General features: G+C 34.1%; 1 protein-coding gene across 1 annotated transcript in view; it reads left to right on the top strand.

Annotated features, from left to right (window-relative positions):
* ABCA13 (ATP binding cassette subfamily A member 13) overlaps nucleotides 1-22,679 on the top strand; it is a 504,928-nt gene that overhangs the window by 125,188 nt on the left and 357,061 nt on the right. The window contains exons 19-22 of the mRNA XM_031957225.1: nucleotides 5,650-5,756; nucleotides 18,564-18,682; nucleotides 19,136-19,308; nucleotides 20,104-20,180. Of these exons, the coding sequence (XP_031813085.1) occupies nucleotides 5,650-5,756; nucleotides 18,564-18,682; nucleotides 19,136-19,308; nucleotides 20,104-20,180 (476 nt within the window). The remainder of the gene's footprint in view (nucleotides 1-5,649; nucleotides 5,757-18,563; nucleotides 18,683-19,135; nucleotides 19,309-20,103; nucleotides 20,181-22,679) is intronic.

Here is a 22,679-nt window from a genome sequence, read left to right as displayed (position 1 = left end):
TTGAGAGGCTGATACTTAAACTTTTTTCAAATATAAAGTAGCACGTAGGACTGCTGAAGAGATATTTCATAGTTTACCTCAGTTCTGCACTGCTCAAACAATATTGTCAGACAAAATAATGCTCATGTGGACTCTTTCTTATTTAATGGTTGGGTGCTAGAAGAGTTGCTGAGGTTTTTTTTTTGTTTTGTTGAGGCAATTGGGTTTGTGACTTGCCCAGGGTCACACAGCAAGGAAGTGTTAACTCTCTGAGGTCAGATCTGAAGGCAGGTCCTCCTGACTTCAGGGCTGGTACTGTATCCATTGTGTCATCTAGCTGATTCTGAATTTCTTTTGCTGCCAAGAAGCTACAATAAAAAGGACCTAGACTCCTCTGGATCTCTCATTTATATGTCCTTCTCAAAATAGATACACATCAATGTTAGATCAGGGAAAAAAAGAGAACATAAATTAGTCCCAAACCTAGCTTTTTACAGGCACATCATGTCCTTGATCTGCCACATTGTGGCCAGCTCAAAACAGTCCTAACAGGATTCTTTTTCAGAAGAAAAGGGAGGCTAAGAGTGGAGTCATTTCCATTGAATCTGGTCATTGATCAAAAAAGAGAATGCCTCTTCATATTAAAATACCAACCCCTTCAGTACAAAATCTAATTACAGGGGTCTTCAAACTTTTTAAATAGGAGGCCAGTTCGCTGTCCCTCAGACAGTTGGAGGGCCGGACTATAGTAAAAACAAAAACTTTGTTTTGTGGGCCTTTAAATGAAGAAACTTCATAGCCCTGGGTGAGGGGGATAAGCGTCCTCAGCTGCTGCATCTGGTCCACAGGCGTAAGTTTGAGGACCCCTGGGACTCTAACACAATGGTAAGCAGCAATGTTGATGCTCTTCATTCTGAAAGGAACTAGTTCTTTCAGTGCTAAGTCATGTGCACATGTAGTGACTACTGCTTTTTGCGTGTCCTGTTCAATTGTTACACAATATAGTTTAGTGAGGGAAGGTGCTAGGATTACTAGGGTAGGTGGGAAGAATGGAAGAGACTAAGGAAAACTAGTACTTTAGTTTTGAAGGAAGTAAGCGGTATTTTGAACTAAAAGTAAAGAGGTAGTACTTACAATAGTTAGAGAAATCTAGTGTAAAGGTATAGAGACTGAGATTCATCACCATATGTCCAAAGTACTGCCATAGCCTGTGTGTTGATCTTCCTTGGCTCAAGTCTCTACTTAATTTCCAACATCTTCTTCTCAATTGTTAAAATGATCTTCCTAAAACATTAATTGCCCTCTCATATCTTTCCCCTATTCAGTATCTCCATCTGAAAATTATGTATGATCCTTAAAGATGTAATCCACTTTAGTTAGGACTTTATCATTCAATGGCCACCTGGGAGAATCTACTACGAGAATTTAGGAGGAATAGTACGTGAAAGATCTCCTGGGCAAGCTGTATTGATCTCTAAAGTTATTCTTACTTTAAACATGAATGAAAGAAAGAGAAAGTGCTTTTGAACTATAGGGACAGCCAGAACAAGTCAAACCAATGTTTCATAATCCCACTAAATGACCAGAGATAACCTCATTCATTTTCTCATCCATCTAATTCCTCCTAATTATTGTCATTTCATTTAGCAAGTCCTAAAGCTCTGGAAAATATAAACTTTTAATCTATTCATTTGATATGAAAAGCTTTGTTTTTTTTTTTTTTACCATAGTAGAGTCTGAAAAGCCAATCTATCTTCTCCTGTCTTAGAATCTCTCTTCTCTTTCTTGAGTCAGCAGGTCATATGTCTGTCATTTCACATCTTAATCTAGTTCTCTGCAATCTTGATTTTTTTCTTTGAAATCTCAGTTACTTAACACATCTTTTCTAAACATATGCATCTATCACATGTTCTTCTCCAATACTAGCAAAGAGTTCTCCATTTAGGAGTGTTCTCTACCTCTCTGCAAATCTTTTTTCTCCTATATTATTTCTACCACTCATAAATATCTCTTCTGTGATAAGATTAAAGGCATCCCTGAAACAATTATTCTAGTATAAGGGAATTCTTGAAACTATCTGTCTTTCAACATCCTTAAATTATTTGAATGATTTTTTAAAAACTGAAACATCAGTGAACTCCCTATGTGTTGACCATCACTTTTCCTCTACCAGTAGGAGATAGATTCAGCATCACTATAATAATAGACATTAGGAGCTCAATTTAAAGTTCAAACACAATTCAATTAAATTTAATATGTAATAATTAGGAACTTATTATGTATCAGGCTGGATGCTAAGTACTAGGAATGCAAAGAAACAATTCTTGCCCTCTCAAGGAGATTACATTCTCTGCAAAATTCTCTTCTGAGAGGCACAGGAACATGGGCTGGTATTTTGAGAGAAGAGGTTTGGAGAATAGCTTATATGGGGAATGAGATTAAGTGTCAATCTTCTGATTGTTTTATATTTTATGAAATCTGAAAGACCCTAATAAGAGTAGATAACAAATTTGTACTGGACTCGGTCAGCAAAACTAGAAAGCAAAATTACCTATATTATGTCACCTGTTCCTCTTAACAAATCTATGAAAATACTATAGTATTTTTTACTCATATCTACAAGGAGAATTTGAGACTCAAAGATGTTAAGTAATTTACCCATGATTACACTTCTAGTAAGTAGTGGAGGTTGTTCCATCCAGGGCTCTTTCCACTGTAAGTACTCCTTAACTCTGATTGATGATAGATGACAGCTTAAATTCACTACAGCAAGAGTTTATTCTTTTATAATACTTTAATAGTTTGGTATCATTCCATTTCTTTATTTTCTTCCACTGAGGAAAGAGATCATGAATGTTCCATATCTTCCCTTATCTTTTAGGTCTTTAGCAAGGGGAAGGAAAAGATGGCTAGCCTGTGGGACTGTCATTTTTGGAAGCATATGGAACCCCTTGCTGGACTGTGAGATCATTTTTTATATGTTAACAATGGATTCCTCCCTCTGAAAGACAGCTCTAGACTTTCCAAAATGTTCCATTTTTCTAGGAAACAGCCAGCTCCCAATTACCTTATTTTCTGCTGAAGAAATGTGATCACTAAACAATAGTTTCATTCCTCTGGCATTAGGAAACTTTCTGTCTTTGTCATAAATCAATACAATTCTAATTAGTTTATACCAACCTAATTTTGTTTTATTTGGAAGAACCTTGTTTATTTCACATCTCATTATTACAATGTCCTGATACTGAGAAGCTCTTGGTAGTGAAAGGGCCAGAAGAATGTATTAACTATTTCCTTTCCTTAAGGGAGGCTGGAGGTAAGGGGAAAGAGTACCAGGTCTTAATTTGACAAAGAAGGATTTACAACATCCATGTCACAAAGCAGTACCAAAAAATTCAGATACAGGGAAGATACCACTAATAAAATTCAGAGAATTGTGTAGGGATTCCAATAGGGAGCTCTATAAAAGAGGCAACTAGATTGCTGGTTTTGCAGTCAGGAAGACTGAATTCAAATCCTAGCTCAAATACTAACAGTGTAGTCTTCTCATTCATAAAATAACATCACCCACTTTACATCATTGTTGCAAAGATCAAATGGGATAAAAATTACACATATAAAGAACTGACAAATTACATTAACAAATGGATGTATTACAAAACACTTTGCAAACTTAAAAGTATTGTATAAGAGTTATGGGATAATGGGGAAAATCAGTACTCCAACTAAAATGTCAGATGCAAGGGAAGTTATTTGTAAGGGGATTTATTATGTGGACCCTGTAGTGTTAAATCAGTATGATAGTTAAAAAAAAAAAACAAATACAACTGATTGATGTAAAGTGTTGTTTCTTTCAAAATAGTCACCCTTAGAACTCATATGCTCATTTCAGTGATATTCAAAATATTTTACATTGCTTAGAGGATTTTTTGGCACTTTCTTTTTGAAATTCACTTCAAAGCCTACAGTATTTTCTTTTAGACATATTCAGTGGTATTGTCTTTTATCTGTATGAATATATTTGATTTGGGAAATAGTCAAAAGTTCTTTGGAGCCAGGTCCAATGAATAAAATAGATGACCAAACTGAACAATATAAATATAATTAAAAACAAGATATAATTATAAAATTGAAAGACTGATTATCTTAGGTATTGCCCATTGTCCAAGTTTCTGCTCCCTAAAGGTACCTTAGTATCAGAAGATGACAATCTTAGAAACTTTAAAAAGTTTCTGGTCAAAGTTCTCTTTTATAGATAAAGAGAGAAAATTTGGTCATTTGGGAAAGTTCACACAGGTAATAAATAGTAGAAACCAAGTGTTCTTATTCCAAATTCAGTAACCTTTTGGCCACACACACACACACACACACATACAGAGAGAGAGAGAGACAGAGAGAGAGAGAGAGCGAGCAATACACACACATATTGGAATTTAAGGGAAATTAAGTCTCTAGGACTGAGAACACATGGTAGGGAAAAACATACCACAGTCTAGGCAATAATTCAAGAGACTATTCAGTGGACAGTTTAAAAAATTCAACATTGTTAACAAATGCAGAGAACAGGGTAGGACTCTGGAAATAGAGGTCAAAAAAAGGGTAAAGTTAATACTAAAGAGGAATAAGAACAAGGCTTTAGTAAATGAGTTCATTTCACATAATTTTCTTATTTAAATTCAACTTAGGGACAATTCATTAGCCATGATCCCTGATCAGTTATATTAATTGTTCATCTCCCATACTCTCCACCTTCCTAGAATTCTCTCTGTGGAATATAAATTCCTTGAGGACTGGGACTGTTTCACTTCTGTCCTTGTATCAGATTTAGTATTGTATCTGGTACAATTCTTGATAAAGGGTTCCTGATATATTGATTTTTAATTTATAGTAATCCCTGATATAGTAAATAACACCAGTTTATTTTGAAGCAAATATTTGAAAAAATCACAAGTTTACTCCTGCAGGGTTTGTAAGTTTCTTTCTTTTGCTATGCCTTTTGATCACTTTCTACTTGTTTACAACTTCAAAAGAGTATGAGGCAAGGGAGACTGAGAAGGTTTTTTAAGATAACAAATGATTGGTGATATCATTCTTGTGGGCACTGTTTATGATGGCAGATCACAATTCCTCTAAGCCTTAGTAGATGATATTCCTCATGAATTGTAGTGGCACTGAAGAAATCACTTAGTTGCTAATCTTCTGTGACATGTCTCTTTCAACCTAGCTGGGATGGTACTCAGGAAGTAGGTACAAAAATCCATCACCATGATTATTCTTAAAGTCTTTCTGGATTGGTATAATCTGCTAATAATCTTTTTTCCCCCAATATGCCTACAAGAACCTAGTCATTTTAATTTTCTCTTGGAGTATTGATTTAGAGATTTAATTCAGGAATTTTATAAAGTAAAACTCAAATTTAGTTAATTTTTTGATCAGTTTTGGACAAAGACAAACACTTGGCTAACTTGGAATTTTCTGTGGATTTTAATTATGTCATCTATATTTCTTGTGTGTCAGGACAATGGAAAGTGCAGAGGTGATGATCATCTATGTTGCAATTCTATTTTGGCTTCATCTTACTATTTTTTTGAAGTGTGTAGTATTGTAACTTAATGGACAGTATTTATATGTTTGAATTAGCACTTAATAAGTATTTTTCTTCTTTATCAGTGTTTTGGAAATATGTCAATTTTTCCAGAAGTACCTAAAGCCCTCTACTGCCTCAACTCTGCAGAAGGTGAAGATGACTGTTTTGAATGTGTTAATCATCCTATCCGGTGGGTTATTTTAACATCAATTTTTGGGTAATTTTCAAATAATCTAAATTAGTTGTCCTTATGCCTTTTGTGTGTTCTTTGACTTTAAAATGGATTGGGTCAAATATGTTTTGACCATAGTGAATCTGAGTCTTTTAAATGAACCATATTGTAGGGGACATGAATTGTACAGGCGGATCATAGGATCACCAGCCATTGGATTTAGAGCTGAAAGGGAAGTTCAACTCCTTAATTTTATAATTCAGGAATTTTTACACATATGTATATATATATACATGTATATGTACAAATACACATATATAAAATATATGTGCACATAAATGCATATATACATACAGAAAAAAGAGACAGAGAAAAAGAGAGGGGGGATAAGGGACTTTTCCATGTTTATATATATGCATATACATGTCCTTATGTATGCATGTTTATACATGTATACACATATACATACATATTCACCTGTCTATCCTAGCAGAGCAAATCCCTTAATTCCAAATCTGAATGGTACTATGCTCCAAGTCCAAGTAAAACATCATAAAATATCTTCAGCTTAAGGTCAACCAAATTTTTTACTAGTGTCTGTCTCCATGGTTAGAAGGTATTTCTGCTAAATGATTTTGAGTATATTATAAATTGAATTTAAATTTAAAATAATCTTCACTTAAAAATTATTGATTGGTCTAAGCTTACTACCATAACACTTAGTGACCACTAGTTACACATCAGTGGTAGTGGGTACTCTTTTTTTACCAATTCAGATATGCTAGGGGATTAAGGTTTTTGTCCCCCTCTAAATATCTTACAGGCTACACCCTAAGGGAAGAAATTGAACTATGAGCCACAGGTCAAATGCCTATGTCTAAAAACCTTCAATATGTAATTAATTTTTAAGAGAGTAGTTGTAATAGAAGTGAAAATTATTGAGAAAAATCATAATTCAACAAAGAGATTACTTTATTTATCAAGTTAGAATATCCAGAATAGCTATGGGATCTAGATTGTCTTATCCAGAACTTGTAAGATTAGATCCATCTGAGGAGAAATTTTCCAGGTTGTCATATTCTTTTTCGTGCACTATAAATCAATCAGCAAACATTTATTAAGCACTTACTATATACTAGGAATTGAACTAAGGAAATTGTACTAAGGAAAATAGGTTGTGAAGAGCTTTAAAGATACTACAATTATTTTAGTCATATTTTTAGCATCATACTACATGTTATGGAGACAAAAAAAGGCAAAAGAACAATTAGTTCTTGTTCTCAAGGAGTTCCACAATCTAATGGGGGAGACAATATGAGTATGCATAAACAAGCTATATGCAGGAAAAATTAAACATAATCAGCAATAGGAATGCACAAGAATTAAGTGAGATCAAGAGAGGCTTCCTGTAGAAGGTGGGACTTAAACTGGGATTTGAGGGAGGCTAAGAGGCAGAAACAGGAAGGAAGAGAATTCCAGGCATGATAGACAGCTAGGGAAAATGACATGAGTCAGGAGATGAAGTGTCATGTTTGAGGAAGAGCCAGGTAGCTATTGTCATTAATTTGAGAGCTATATTCTTCCGAGTGTGTGTGTGTGTGTGTGTGTGTGTGTGTGTGTGTGATATGAAGTATACAAAGACTTCAGGTGGAGGTGGGGAGGGTGTGCTGTGAGAAGCTTCAGGATCAAAGTTTCATATATCTAAAGCCAGAATGGATCTTAGACATCATTTAGTCCAATCTCCCTATAGATGAAGAAACTGAGGATCAGAGATACAAAATGACTGTCTCAAGGTCAAGGTAGTAAATGGCAGAACAAGGATTTGAAGTTTGGGCCTCTGGCTCCAGATAAAGTAATTTCCCTCCATTTCACTATACTGAGTCTTCTTGGGAGTTAGTTAGCAAGGAGTAGGATTGCTCTGCTTCATTGAGGGCCCATTTGTTATTCTACAACATTAATGTTCAGTGAGCCCACTGAGCCTGGTTTTGTGGTTTCTTCTAACTCCCTTAAACACATTGTGAGTAAAAGTGAAGGAGGCAAGCGATGGGAAGGTGGGATTTAACCAGGTGTGACAAGATAACTCAAATGGGCAAGTTCAATCAAACTGAACTGCTTAATATTTTTCCTACACAACTTTCATTTCTTATTTCCTTATCATTGCACTTTCCCCACAAACCTAGAATTCTCCTTTTTCTTGCTTAGAGTCCACATTTCCCTTCAAAGATCAATTTATATCACCTTCTTTAAGAGGTCTTTTATGATTAGGAGCATTAGCATCTCTGGTGAGAGGTCTTTTTGAGCCTTTTTCAGAATTGCCCAACTATCTTTGTTGCTTATCTGATATTTAATTCTTACTTGTAGCTCCAAGAAGCCAGAGCACAGGCAGGGGTCACACCTTGGTAAACTATCTAGGCATTCTAGACCAGTTTGAGGGTTATTCATAGATCTCAAACCCTTTGGCCAGTTAAGCGAGTATCTACCCCTAGCATGTGAAGACTTCCCCTGGTGGAATGGGTAAATAGGAACAATTTATCCCAGTGGCCATGAAAGTGGCTGAAGCATGCATGGTGGAGTCCTTACAGCTTGGTCAGACATTGAAGATGCTAAGGTCATCCACTGCATCCCAGGCCATCATAAATTGTCTTGATTTTTATCTTGCCATTGGAGTTTGGTGCCTATGGAAGAAGAAGAGAAGCAGATGACTTTTTTTTAAAAGAAAATATTAATTGGCTTATTATGAAGCACTTCTCTTATATTTGTAGTGTTTAACATAGGTTTGTGCAGTTCTACTCATTAAATACAATTCAGGAATGAATGAAGATATCATATTGTAATGCCATTGGTCTGCTTTGAAAACGAAGGACAAATAATTTGATTCCCATAGTCCTATTTCCTCCTCTCCTTGAAATCATCTTGGCTTTATGTTGTAGATTGCATTTAATTAAATTATATTTAATTATCTTATTTATCTACTATGTTCTAGTAGAATGTAAGCTTTTGAGATCAGGATTAATTTTTTTTTTTGGTACTAATACAGAGCACTATGCAACAAACATTTATTAAAGCTTCTACTATGTCAACAAAGTAGGCACATGTTTATCAACTGATGGCTTATCCTTAGTTGATAAGGGCAGGATGGGTAGACTGAGAACCTGCTAGCTAATCAGTCTAGAAACTAGCATTTATCAAGTTTTATATATTTGTGTCAGGTACAGTGATAAGGCTGAATTCTAGGAGAGATTATTCTTCCCTTCCTTCTCTCTAGTCTTTCTTTCCCTATTCTTGCTCTCCTCACTTCTAAGCAGCCAAAGGTATATACTTGTCCTGAAAAATTAAAACTGGCACTGCTACAACATGTTACTATTAAGAAGAGATGATTAAATTAAATAATTGAACAAAAACAGCTAGTATTTAGTACTTTCAGGTTTAGGAGGTGATTTGAATATGCTATGTCATTTTGTCCTTACAACGTTACCATAAAGGAAGTTCTATTATTTTTACATTTTACAGATGAAGAAACTGAGGATGATAGAGGTTAAATACTTTGCCTGAGATCCCATACATAAGTGCTAGAAGTACTTTGAACTATAGTCATCCTGACTTTAAGTGTAACTCTATATTTCAATACCTAGAAAGCTTTAAGTGCTTAAGTGTGAATTCTTTATGAAACTCTTAATCTCTTCTTCATCCTGGACAATTCACCAGGCAAGGGCAACATAAAGAGAGCCTTGCCTTTTAACTTTTCCTAAAGTCATTCTGGGAATTGATAAATTAATAGAAAAGGTTAAGACATAGTTCACTGTCTCTGAAAGGACTGGGTCAGAGAGGACACCAGAATGGAATGGATGAGAAGCATTTCTACAAACTGATAGATTGTAGTGGCCTAAAACACATATTCTACACATGGGTCAGCTATTGCATGGGGAAAAGAGGAACTTCTCCTTGTCCTCCCCTCTTTTTCTTGTTCCTCTTTCTCCTTATCCTCCTTCTCCTTCTTTATCTTCTTTAACTCCCTCCCTTCCTCTCTCCTTATCTCCTTCTTTTCCTCCCTTCTTTCTGCATACTGTACTTGTATACTACAGATTTTCATCCATATTTCCTAGAACTAGAGTAGGGGTTTTAATCTGAGATTCAGATGGATAGTTTTCTGGAGACTCTGTGAATTTGGATGGGAAAAATTACATATTTATATTCACTAACATTTAACTAAAATTTCGTATTTCTTTTAACTGTTTAAAACATTATTCTTATGTGGATCCATAGATTTCACTAGACTGACCCAAAGGTCCAAGACATTAAGAAAGGTCAAGAACCCTGGAATTAGAAAGTCTAGATCACAGCAGGCATTTGATCAGTGGATTCAGAGTAGATGAATACCATATCTGCCTCTGGATGAAAAGATAAGTGTAACAATTATCTAGATAATTTGTGAAAGAAAATCTATACTTTTAATCAAATGTGCTATGAATAACTCATCCTAGATCAAATAAACCATCATCTTCTTAAATATTCCTTAAGATTGTCAAAAACTGCTTTGTAACAAAATTTAAACAATCTGAGATTGAGTCTGCCACTTACTGGGAGCAGTCTTAGTTTTAATTGCCTAAGCAATATATTGAATACAGCCACAGTTGAAGACATAATCATTTTGACACTTTATACATGGATAAAGTAATGGCTTTTAAATGAATTAAACATTTAGATTAATACCTCCAGTTAAGTTTATTTTCTAGATTTGCATTACAGCTGCTAAATTGATATAGGATATTTGGAATGACTTATTAGTTACAGAAAATTGATTTTTAATCTTTACATTTAATTACAATCTCTTTTCCTCTAGCAATTCTGTATCACAGTAATCTAAATTATTAGTTAGCTTTTTATGTTCTTAGAAAAATTCACTTATAACATAATTTACATACAAGGAAATGGGTGGAGGGCCAAATATTGTAAAAAAAAATTATACCCCTTACTAATTAAGAATTTGTGTTTTTAAAAATCTGGTACATGTAATTCTTATGAAATAATTTAAAAATCAATTTTGTTGATGGCTTTTGTTTTATATCACAGTCATTTTTAATAATTCTTCCCCATTTCCCACAGACAAATAAATCTCTTCCTACTTAAAAAAAAAAGTAAAGATAAAAATCAGCAGAATTATCTTCATTGTTATCAACAGCAACAGAAACAACAAACATCGAATACAATGATCTCACCCTCTAAAATATCCAATATTCTGTCCCACTAGTCTTCCACCTCTCTTCCATTGTTGGTTTTTCAGATACTGAGAGATCAACTTTCTTTTATTATTTTTTCAGTGACATCATCCATTGTTCACATTGTTCTTTTAGTTTTTCTTATTTCATTCTATTTCAGTTTATTCAAATTGCCCCATGTTTCTCTGAATTTCTCATAACCATTATTTCTACTAATCAATAATATTGTACTGCAATCCTATACTACAGATTTTTACAAAAACCATTTCACAATTGCTAGGCAACCAATTTTATTTTTAATTAATTTTTACTACCATAGAAAATGCTGCTGAATTCTAGCATTTTTGAGTTATGTGATCTTCAAGAATATCCAATGTGTATGCTAATCTGTCTTGAGAGATCATTATTTTATAATATGAATGTCATAAATTTATAGATTATTAATGACATTTAATCTTAATTCAGCATATATATATATATGATATAAAATAAAATTTTATTAAAATGCCCAAATTTCACTTCAAATTTTTATAGAAAGTTGTTTGTCCTTCATTCTCCAAGGACATGACACCAGGTATGTGATGCTATGACATGCAAGTGAGTTGGATTTAAATGAAGAGGGCTGTGCAAGATCACCTGCCTCTCTTTTCCCTCCAGAGCCATCTGGGTCCAGTGGCCACATATAGATCAAGATGACTGGAGATGGTCCTGGATGAAATGGGAGACCTGCCTTTTTAAACTAAGGTCTTCAATACATCTCAGTTTGACTGAGGCCACACCTTCAGTAATTAAAACTAGGTAGCAATTGAAGCAAAGAATCTTCTCTTTAGCCTAGTCCCCCCAAATCTAAAAACTGAATGAATGAATTAATCTCAGAGGGGAAGATCCTCAGGGTTTCTTGTTAAAGCAGAAATGATTGCTATTTACATTCAAATTGAGTCCAGTCAGGACGTCTTCTTCTTTTCCTTCCTTCCCCTCTTTTCTTCCTTCCTTCCCCTCTTTTCTTCCTTCCTTCCTTCCTTCCTTCCTTCCTTCCTTCCTTCCTTCCTTCCTTCCTTCCTTCCTTCCTTCCTTCCTTCCTTCCTTCCTTCCTTCCTTCTTTCCTTCCTTCTTTCTCCATTTCCCTTCTTTCCTCTTCTTCTCCCTCTGTCCACAGAGAGATACAGTACCATCCCTGGAGTTAGGAGAACCTGAGCTGAAATCCCCTCTCAATCACTTAACACCTCCAAGTTGTATGGCCTTAGCCAAGTCACTTAACTTCAATTGTTTCTCCAAAAAACTCCCCCAAACTCAAGAAAACAAACAACAACAACAACAACAACAACAAAAACAAAAAACAGAAAGTAGGGTTAATATGATATATAGAGGGATGGGCCAGGAGTTTAATAAATTCAAATTCACCCTCAGACACTTATTAACTATATGACCCTGCACCAGTCACTTAAACTCTACTTCAGTTTCCTCAGTTATAAAATGGGAATAATAAAAACACCTGTTTCCCAGGGTTAACGTGAGGATCAAATAAATTAATATTTGTAAGAAGAAAGAAACAAAATCCTCCAATAAAATAAAACTGCTTAGCACAATGACTAGTACATAGGAGATGATATAGAAATTCTTCTTCCCTTCTTCCCTTCCTGTATGTACTCTCAGAAGTGCAGAAAAGTGAAGAAGCAACCAGTAATTAGATTGCTTTTTGTTGGAGGGGGCTTACCTCTGTATTCACATCAGTCATAGAACTCTGGCCCTTTATCTGGGGGGGAGGGGATAAAACCTAATATGAGACTTAAAATTTTGGGACAATTAGCTAAAGTCTGTTTTTCATTGACTTATTGGTACATTATTAAGACTTTAAAGGTTACTAAATTCAACAATCTCATTTTATGATTAGGAAACTAGAATAAAAAGAAGTGACGTGCAAAGTCACATAGCAAATGAGCATTTGCACACAGGTCTTCCTGACTCCACTAAGCCGTATTGTACTATGTACGAGTTTCAGGTGACCAAGAAATACAACATATTGATATTATACAATCTATGTTAACTGATTTTTAAAAATATGGTAAAATCATTTCTTTTAAGACAACACAATAATTTAAACTTGTTTCATGGAAATATGTTGATTCCTTTCCCAGACACAAGATCAATTTATCTTCAAAGACAGATGCTCCCCAAATGGTGTTTGAAAGCATGCTTTTGTGTATTTTTCAAAAATAAGTGATTTCTGAAGTGAAACATTTTTTAAAAATAAGGGACTTTAAAATATGTAAAAAAAAATCCTCAAAATGATGGAGCACATCTAAAAGCAAGCATTTTGGTAGTCTTCCTTTATGTTAATTTGTTGAAACTTCATTGTAGAAAGAATGCTAGCCTGGGAATTTAGAGAACTCAGTTTTAGTCCTGGTGTGATCACTGATTCATCATGTGATTTGAGACAAGCTATTCCATTTCTCTGGGCTGCAGCAAAATGAGGAATTTGGACTAATCTAATAATCTATAAAAATGCTCTTATAATAATTCTTGTGTATTACCAAAAATGTAATTCAATAGTTCATTCCAACAGTCATTTATTGTGCACCTACAGTGAGCCAGGTAGTCTTTTAAGCACTGGAAATACAGGTAGAAATGAAAACAAAACATTCCCTGCTCTCAAGAAGCTTATATTCTTTTGGTTGAGAAATTATTTTCTTTTCTTTTTGAAAAATCATTTTGGTACTCATGGAAAATATCTTTGTGCCTTATGTCATAAACACAACTATTAAAAACAGTTCTTTAAAAATGATAAATGAATTTCAAAAGAATACATTTCTGTTAGATTATGGAAAACATGGTATAATGGATGAAATAACTTCAAATGGAACATAGACTGCTTAAATGTCCCAGGAGATTGCCTACAGAGTAAAGTTGACATTCCTCCCTTCTGTTTTTTGTGACTCTTGAAAGTCCAGTGCTACTGACCCTTTTCAACTTTCCTTTCCCTTCCAAATGCTTTATGCTTCAGTCAGAGTGAACTGTTCCTATCACTTGAATATGCCCTGTACTCTCACATCTTTGTTCCTTTCTCACTCTATTCTCTGTTCTTAGAATACCCTCTGAGCCACCAGCTATTGAATACTAACACTTCTTTTAATGGTAAACTCAAAAAGCACCTCTGTCATACCTCTGTCAGCCACAGAAGACATATGTAAAAGGAAAGAGCATAGTACTTTGAAAAGAACACTGACTCTGGGGTCAGAGGACCTGGGTTCTAAATCTTCTCTGATGTTTACTACTTATGGGAAGTTGGGTAAGTAAAGGACTGAGAATCAGTTGCCAGGGGTCACACAGCCATCTGAGACCATAGTTGAACTCAGGTTCTCCTGATTTCAGGGCTGGTTTCTATCTACTACACCAACTAGCTGCCCCCAACCAGATCTTTTGTTTTCAAAATCAGTTTTTCGTTGAATTACACTGCTAAACTTCTCTGGGCCTCAGTTTCCTCAACTGTAAAATAAGATAGTTGGACTACAGGACTTCTGAAATCTTTTTCAACTCTAGATTTTGATTATATTAAATAAATAGGATTAAGGTTCATAAGAAAGAGATGATACACACAAAAGGGAAGTTGTAACTTTCTTGGGAAAGACAGGAGAGAGCAGTATGGGCAGATTTTCCATCTTTAATGAAAAAGAAATAGAGAAGGTGGAAGGGAGGGAGGGAAAGAAGGAGACAGAGAGAGATGAGAGAGACAGGGACAGAGAGACAGAGAAAGAGAGAGAGAGAGAGAGAGAGAGAGAGAGAGAGAGAGACAGAGACAGATAAACAGAGACACAGAAAGAGACATAGACAGAGAAAGAGGGAAGGAGAGTGATAGCAAAAGTACAAAATGACCTTCCTCTACTCTTCAATTATGCACACATAACACCTGTGTCAATTATTTCCGCCCCATACCATAGATAATTTGTTCTGATGGTGGAAGTTTATAGAGTAATTCTTTGTTTTATTTTATTTTTTTCTTTCCTGGGTTCACCTTGAAAGATTTGTTTATTTTCAGCATAAACAAGTTAGATAACTTTACAGAGGATGATTATTGAGCTTCTGGGTATTTTCTTCAAGGACTTAGAATTTATGTTAGGAGGAGAGAGACAACCTTGTCAGGATGTTCTGTAGATTTTGTGCTGATGGTTTCTGCTTTGAGAATTACAACTGACCTTCCATGATTTTCATAGACATACTTTATTTTGTTTTTATTTGATCCTGGGGAAACTTTGGTTCCAGAAATTTCAGTTCATGCATTATGTCTTCATAGTATCTGAGAATATAATAAGGCCTCTGATTAACTAGATGTGGAATTTTCCTTTCAAAGGAGGAAAATAATAGGGTCTTAAGAAAAGTCCTAACTACTTTCCCGTACCACTTTTCCAATACTTTACATTTCTCTCATATATGTTCCTGGTCCTGACTGGTTACATGGAAATGTCAATCAGTATCTATAAGAGGTTTTAGTAAGCCTTTTATGAACAGCCTGCTAATAGCCTCCTCTAAAACATTTCTTCTCCAGGTTAAACACTCCTAATTCCTTCAGGAGATTTTTATACATTTCACATTCTGATTTCATTATTTAAAAAGTTAGCTATTCCTCCCTGTTTTGCATCATTTGTAAGCTTTGATAAACTAGCTATCTAAGCTTTCATCAAAGTCAACAATAGAATTTTTGAACAGCAGAGCACCATTAAAAGTACACCCACCCACACCCTCACCTCCCCACACCAAATACACATACACACATACACACACACCAAATTGGGTCACTTTCCTCCAAGTTGAGATTGATCCATTAATCACTACATTTATAAATCTGTCCATTTAACCAATTTTGCATCCATCTAGCTATTATTATCTAGCACATGTTTTTCCATTAGCTGTGGAAAGAACACTGAACTTGGAGACCCAGGACCTAAATCTGTATCTTTCTCAGAAGTTAACATAGTGTTCTATACTTTGTTGTAAATTCTTCTTTTAAAAACAATATTTCTCCCATGTACATGTAAAAACAATTTTTGATATTAATATTTTAAAGTTTTGAATTCCAAATTTTTTCCTCCTTCTTTCCCCTTCCCCTTTCTAAGATAGTCAGCAGTGTGATATAGGTCATTTATGTGTAACCATATAAAGCATATTTTTATATTAGTCATTTTGTGGAAGAAAATTCAAACCTAAGTAAGTAGAAAGAAAAAAGAAGAAAAATTCAAACAAACACAGAAAGAAATAATATACTTTGATCTGTATTCAGATGCCATTCATTCTTTCTCTGAATGTGGATAGCATTTTTCATCATGAATCCTTTGAGAATGTCTCTAATCAATTATTACCGAGAATAGCTAAATCATTCAGAATTGTTCATTATATAGTATTTCTATGCAGTGCTCTGGTGCTGCTCACTCTGCATCAATTCTTGTAAGTCTTTCTAGGTTTTCCTGAAAGCACCTGCTTACCATTTTTAATAGTAAAATAATATTTCATTACAATAATATATTACAACTTGTTCAGTCATTCCTCAGTTGATGGACATTCCTTCACTTTCTAATTCTTAGGCACCACAAAAAGAGCTGCTATAAATATTTTTGTACAAATAGGTCCTTCTCTCTCCCCATCCCTTTTTGGATCTCTTTGGGATATAGATACAGTGATATTGCAGGATCAAAGGGTATGCATGGTTTTATAGCCCTTTGGGCACGATTCCAAATAATTTTCTGGAGGTTGAATCATTTCACAACTCTACCAACAATGCATTAGTGTCCCATTTTCCCACATTCCATCTAACATTTATTATTTTTCTTTTCTGTCATATGACAGAAATTCAAATTAAAATAACACATTTATCACATAAATAATAGTGATTTAGATCACTTTCATGATTCTTGATAGCTTTAATTTCTTTGCCTGAAAACTGCCAGTTCTTATCCTTTGATTACTAAGTAGTTGGGTAATGACTTTTATTTTTATAAATTTCACTAAATTCCTTATATTTTTGAGAAATGAGGCCTTTATCATAAATACTTGCTATAAATATTCTTCCCAATTTTTGCTTTTCTTCTAATTTTTGTTGCATTGGTTTTGTTTAAATTTAATATAATCAAAATTATCCATTTTATATTTTATAATACTATCTATTATTTGGTCCTTAATTCTTTCCTTATTCATAGACCTGATAGACATACCATTTTATGATCCTCTAATTTGCTTATGGTATTCTTTATATCTAAATCATGTACCCATTTTGACCCTTTTTAAAAAAAATATGCTGTGAGAAGCAGCTACACCCAAAGAAAGAACACTAGGAAATGAATGTAAACTTCTTGCATTTTTGTTCTTCCTCCCAGGTTATTTATACGTTCTAAATCCAATTCTCCCTGAGCAACAAGAGAACTGTTAGGTTCTGCACACATATATTGTATCTAAGATCTACTGTAACCTATTTAACATGTATAAGACTGCTTGCCATCTGGGGGAGGGGGTGGAGGGAGGGAGGGGAAAAATCGGAACAGAAGTGAGTGCAAGTGGGATAATGTTGTAAAAAATTACCCTGGCATGGGTTCTGTCAATAAAAAGTTATTAAAAAAATAAAAAATAAAATAAAATAAAAATATACTGTGAGACATTAGTTTATACATAGTTTTTGTCATATTCTTTTCCAGTTTTCCGAAAATATTTTGTTTCCAAAGTACTTGGATCTAGGTTGTATCAAACACTAAATCATTATAGTCATTTACTATTGTATCTGTATACTAATCTATTCCACTGATGCATCACTCTTTTTTTTTCCAGTTTAAAATTGATTTGATTTTGATTGCTGTATAATACAGTTTGAAATATAATAAAACAAGACCAATTTTCTTCACATTTCACTCCCCCTCCCATTAATTCCATTGATATTCTTGATTTTTTTGTTCTTTCACATGAATTTTGCTTTATTTTTTCTGGATCCATAAAATAATTTTTGGTAGTTTGGTATGGCATTAAACAAGTAGGCTTAGTGTAGGTATAATTGTAATTTTTTATTATATAGGCTTGAAAAGTATTTGGTAATTGTGTTTGTATGGTTCCTGATTTATCTTGTCAGGTAGATTCCCAAGTATTTTTTAATGTCTGCTATTATCTTAAATGGAATTTCTCTTTCTATTTCTTTTCTGCTTTTGTTAATAGTATATAGAAATGCTATCCTATACTGAGGGTGAGGCCCATAGGATATGATAAGTATGCCCCCTTCTCACTCCAGAGAGACAGGTTTTTTTCCTGTTGACCTTCAAAGCTGTCTTGGGCTGGAAATGGTCTTTCACTCTTCTAAAATTGAGTTTGAGGCATCATTCCAAAATTTTTTGAAGGGAATTTGGGAGAATTCAGTTGAGTTCCTGCTTCACTATTGCATCTTGGCTCTAGAATTGCCCTTTGTGAATTCTTAATAAAGACTTATTTAATTGATTTGGAATTTCATAATGTTTTTTATAATCATTTCTTTTTAAGTATGTCATATTTTTTAGCCCCAGATCCTGGTTTTCTTTCTTTAAGAAAATACATTTGTGAGGGGACTTAATTTTCATTAATTATTTTTCTGTGTTCCTTCCTGTAGAAGATCCTTCTTTTACTAAGGACATTTTGTGTACTTTTATGAGCTGCAAGGATGGATTACTAAGACATCTCCTCTTATCCATTGTACAAGGAGTTACATTAGTTCATGACCATTACCAGGTTTGTACATTTATTACTCCCAATCTCTGCTTTCTCAGTGTTTCAGTGCTTAAATTTCTCTCTCTGTTTTGTCTTTTTAATGAATAATTAAGACTGTCATGCTGTGATACACTTGGGACTTAAGATAGTTTTAGGGGATTAAATTTAACAGTATTTTTTTCTGTTTATACTGGTAAATTATAAAAATGTTAATTAAAAACCTATCTCATAGCTATGTCTTTTCAGAATTTAATAAATTATGCTTATAAAATTTTCCTTTTTTTCATAGAAAATAATGATCACATGGAATATCCATTTCATTAGCATTTTCAAATTGCTGCTTAAGTTTAATCATGGTATATAATATAAACTCAGCATTTAGATAATATTAATAAAGTCATGTCTTTTAACTGGAATGAATGAAAATATGTCAACATATGTTCTTCTTACCTCTGACTCTACTATGTTTTCTAGGATTTTGAAAATATTTGGTCCTCAACCAATCATGGACATTGTGAAGAACTATTGCATATCAGCAGCAAGCTTGCTAGTAGCTTGGAAAGTTTGAAGAGAAGTCTGGGAAATGCTACAGACAGAGACTGTGAATGCTATCCAGTGTTAGAAACTGTAAAGCTACACATGCAAAAGTAAAGCCAGATTTTTATTTAATTTGGTAGTTTAATTTTTAATTGAAAATGATGAAATATCATTTTTCTTTCTTATTCCAGACCCATGAATTCTTTAGTGCAGGAAATTCCTGATGAGGAAATTCTATACAAATGCCAATTAATATTTATTCTGCAACTTGTAGTTTTCCAGACTTCCTGGAAATTCATAAGTTCATAAAATGAATTTATGACTGATGTCATAAGACCAATAGAATTCAGAGGTAGAACTTAAGTCCATGTCTTTAAAGCTTTCTTTATACTCTATGATGCTGTTTCATAATATTTAAAATATAAACATGTTTCATAATAAGGATCCCAGATTTGTTTTCATTTTCCAATTACTCCAGGTTTCTTCCATATTTCTTTAGTGTTTATTCAGTATTTGGAGAGTGGAAACTACTAAATGAGAAAATATGCACTTTATGTTCAGCAGATGACTTAGAGAGAAAAATATTCTCTTAGATTCCCTGTTGTCACAGTTCGTGATATTTCTTTTCTGTCCTCCTTTCACATTGGAAATTAAAGCATTCAGTCTAAAACTATTCATAATGAATCTTTATGCCCTTGGTTCATCTTGGTAGGAAGTCTGAGGAGAAAAAGTATTGCCATAGTGTATTCATGGACATAAGCAGATAGACGGTGTCAGGAGGGACTTGATGCCTAATTATCTTGTTATCCAGTCCATCTCCTAGGGACTCAGGAAGTCACATTCACTCAACATAATTTCTAGTATTTTATCTTGCCTAATTTAGCATTAATTTTTTGTCATTTTAGGTTGGCCAGAAGCCTCGAGAAGCCTTTATCTGGAAACCCCATTATAGCTTTCCTTAGCAACTTCAGTGTAACTAGGGGTAAGTTCCTGGTTTTCTTCCAACAGATAAAATAAATGAGGCATAATTTTCATACATTTATTTGAAGAAGAAAATATAATGAAAGATGGAAGGAATGTCACATTTGAAAATCAATCAAATGGATGTCTACCTATATTATGAGTAAAGGAAGCATTCTAAGCTTCGGTATTTCCAGGTTCAGTTTGGGGGTGCTTTGGTGAAGTAAATAAAAAGTAATGAATTTGGTCCCTGGGTTCTAATTTCTCCATGTCACTTACAAAATAGCTATGTGATATGAAGCAAGTTACCTTACCTCTCAGAGTTTATCATCTGCAAAATGGATTGGGATGTAACGTTCTTTACAATGCTCACAGTCCATGATTCTGGATCTTTTTGACCAGTCTGTAGAGAAATGGGAAATCTTTAAAGAATGGATCCCAGAGTACTGGATTGGGTAGCATCTGTTGTACTTAATGAAGAATGAATTAATTATACTTCATTTAGTCACAGCTTTGGCCTGTTCATTCCTCCTACCCCCTACCCCACCTCCATTAACTATATTTTACATAATGTTCTATAGCCTTTCACATAGCATTAGGCTGGCAAAAAAGAAAAGAAAACAAAATAAAACCAAAAACACTTAGCAAAACTCTTAAAATTTCCCATGTACTGACTTTGCTATACAATTATTTACTGATTATTTTTCAGATTATTTCAGATGACATTACTTCATGCTAGTGCATTGTTCATTTAGTATTCTGGTAATGTGTAAATCACTAGATATGAGAGCCACATCCTAAATATTCAGCAGAAAGCTTAGGGACAGAGAGAACAACATTTTTTTCTGGACTCCTTCTTGCCCAGATCTTTATTACTCTCAACTATTTCCCTGACCATCTAATGTTTATTGTGGCATTTACCAAACACAAAGGAATACTTTAGGAAGTTACTAGCAAGCAGTTTTTAATAAAAATTTAATGATGTGGAAATAGAAAAATAGTAGCTGACATTTTTATAACATTTTAAGGTTTACAAAGTACTTTTCATAACTATCTCTTTTGAGGCTTACAATAACCTGTTAAGGAAAATGGTTTAAGTACTACAATCCCAGTTTACAAGAGAGGAAGATGAACCTGAAATGTTAAGTAACATAACCTGACATCATGTAGGTAAAATATGCTTGAACTATAATTGGAACCCGAATCCTTGGATTTTGAGGTCAGTTCTCTTTTCTTTTCCTTCATTTCTTTTTCTTTTTTCCTTCTCTCGTTCCTTCCTTGCCTCCTCCTCTCTTCTGCTCTCCTCTCCTCTCTCCTTTCCCCTCCTTTCCCTCTTCCTATCTATCTGTTTGTCTCTCTGTCTCTGTCTCTCTTTCTTTTTTCTTTTTCTTTCTTTCATCAAACATTTACTATCTTCCTACTATGTGATTAATGAAGCCTACTACTGTTCCCTCATGCATTTAAGAATGTCCCTTCTCCTCAGACTCAGATGATTATATACAGTGATTGTTATTGTGTTTCATTATTTGTAATTCTGCTAAACAGATTTCTGAGAACATAAAATAAAATTATTTTACTTAAAAAAACAAACAAACAAAAAACACCAAACCTCATTGAGCCTAGGAATCACAAGTCAGTTTCTTGCTTTACCTGCTTTTTGTTTTCTGACATTTAAAGAATAGTAGCATAAATCTAACAAAACCCTTACTCCAAATAATTCCAGGAATTTTTGACTAAATATGATGAACTCTAGATGGTTCTGGGTTCTGGCCTGGAGAAGTCAGTTTTTGAGGATATCTTATTATTTTGACAAGAAAAACAGAGAGATATGTTAAGAGTGGGGGATTTTTGGTGTTTGGATGGAGTTTTCTTAGGCTTTCAGTGATGAGTATTTTTTCTTCTTGAAATACTTTAGGAATTAGTGATTTAATCCATGTTGGCACTTCTGCCATCAGAGCAAGTTATCATTTCTTTCTGCTTTAGTAGGTAGTCTTCCAGATTTGGCTATGGCTAAAAAAATCCATCACCTTGTAGCCCACCAGATGTCAAGTCTTTTCAAACTTAGCAAGCCTGGTCCTCAGACATTCAGCACTCAGTTTATCATTTGACCTGTACTTAGACTTTTTAGTTTAGTTTGATCTCTCAAGATTCTGCTGGTCTTTTAAAAATGCAGAATTATGACTATGCCTTGAGTAGAGGTAGGCTTTAGTCAAATTTTTCTGTAGCAGGTTTCATAAAATAAAACCAGATTAACAGGAATCTTATCGACCAAATATAGGATAATAGATTTTGAACAGTAAGGAACTTGAGATGTCATCTAGTCCAAATTCTTCCTATTATTAATGAGAAATGAAAAGTCCATAAAATTTAAAATTTAAGGGGTAAGGCTACAGAGGTAATAAATAGGAGAACAAGAATTTAAACCCAGATCTAGGTTGAAATTTTGGTCTGCTGTCTCTGAATATAATACTTGTCTCCCATTAAAGTTGTTTTAAGCTTGAGGACTATTATGCCTCCCTTA

The sequence above is a fragment of the Sarcophilus harrisii genome, chromosome 1 (genome assembly GCF_902635505.1).
Source record: "Sarcophilus harrisii chromosome 1, mSarHar1.11, whole genome shotgun sequence".
NCBI classification, from domain to species: Eukaryota; Metazoa; Chordata; class Mammalia; order Dasyuromorphia; family Dasyuridae; genus Sarcophilus; species Sarcophilus harrisii.
This window is presented reverse-complemented; position numbering and strand designations above follow the sequence as displayed.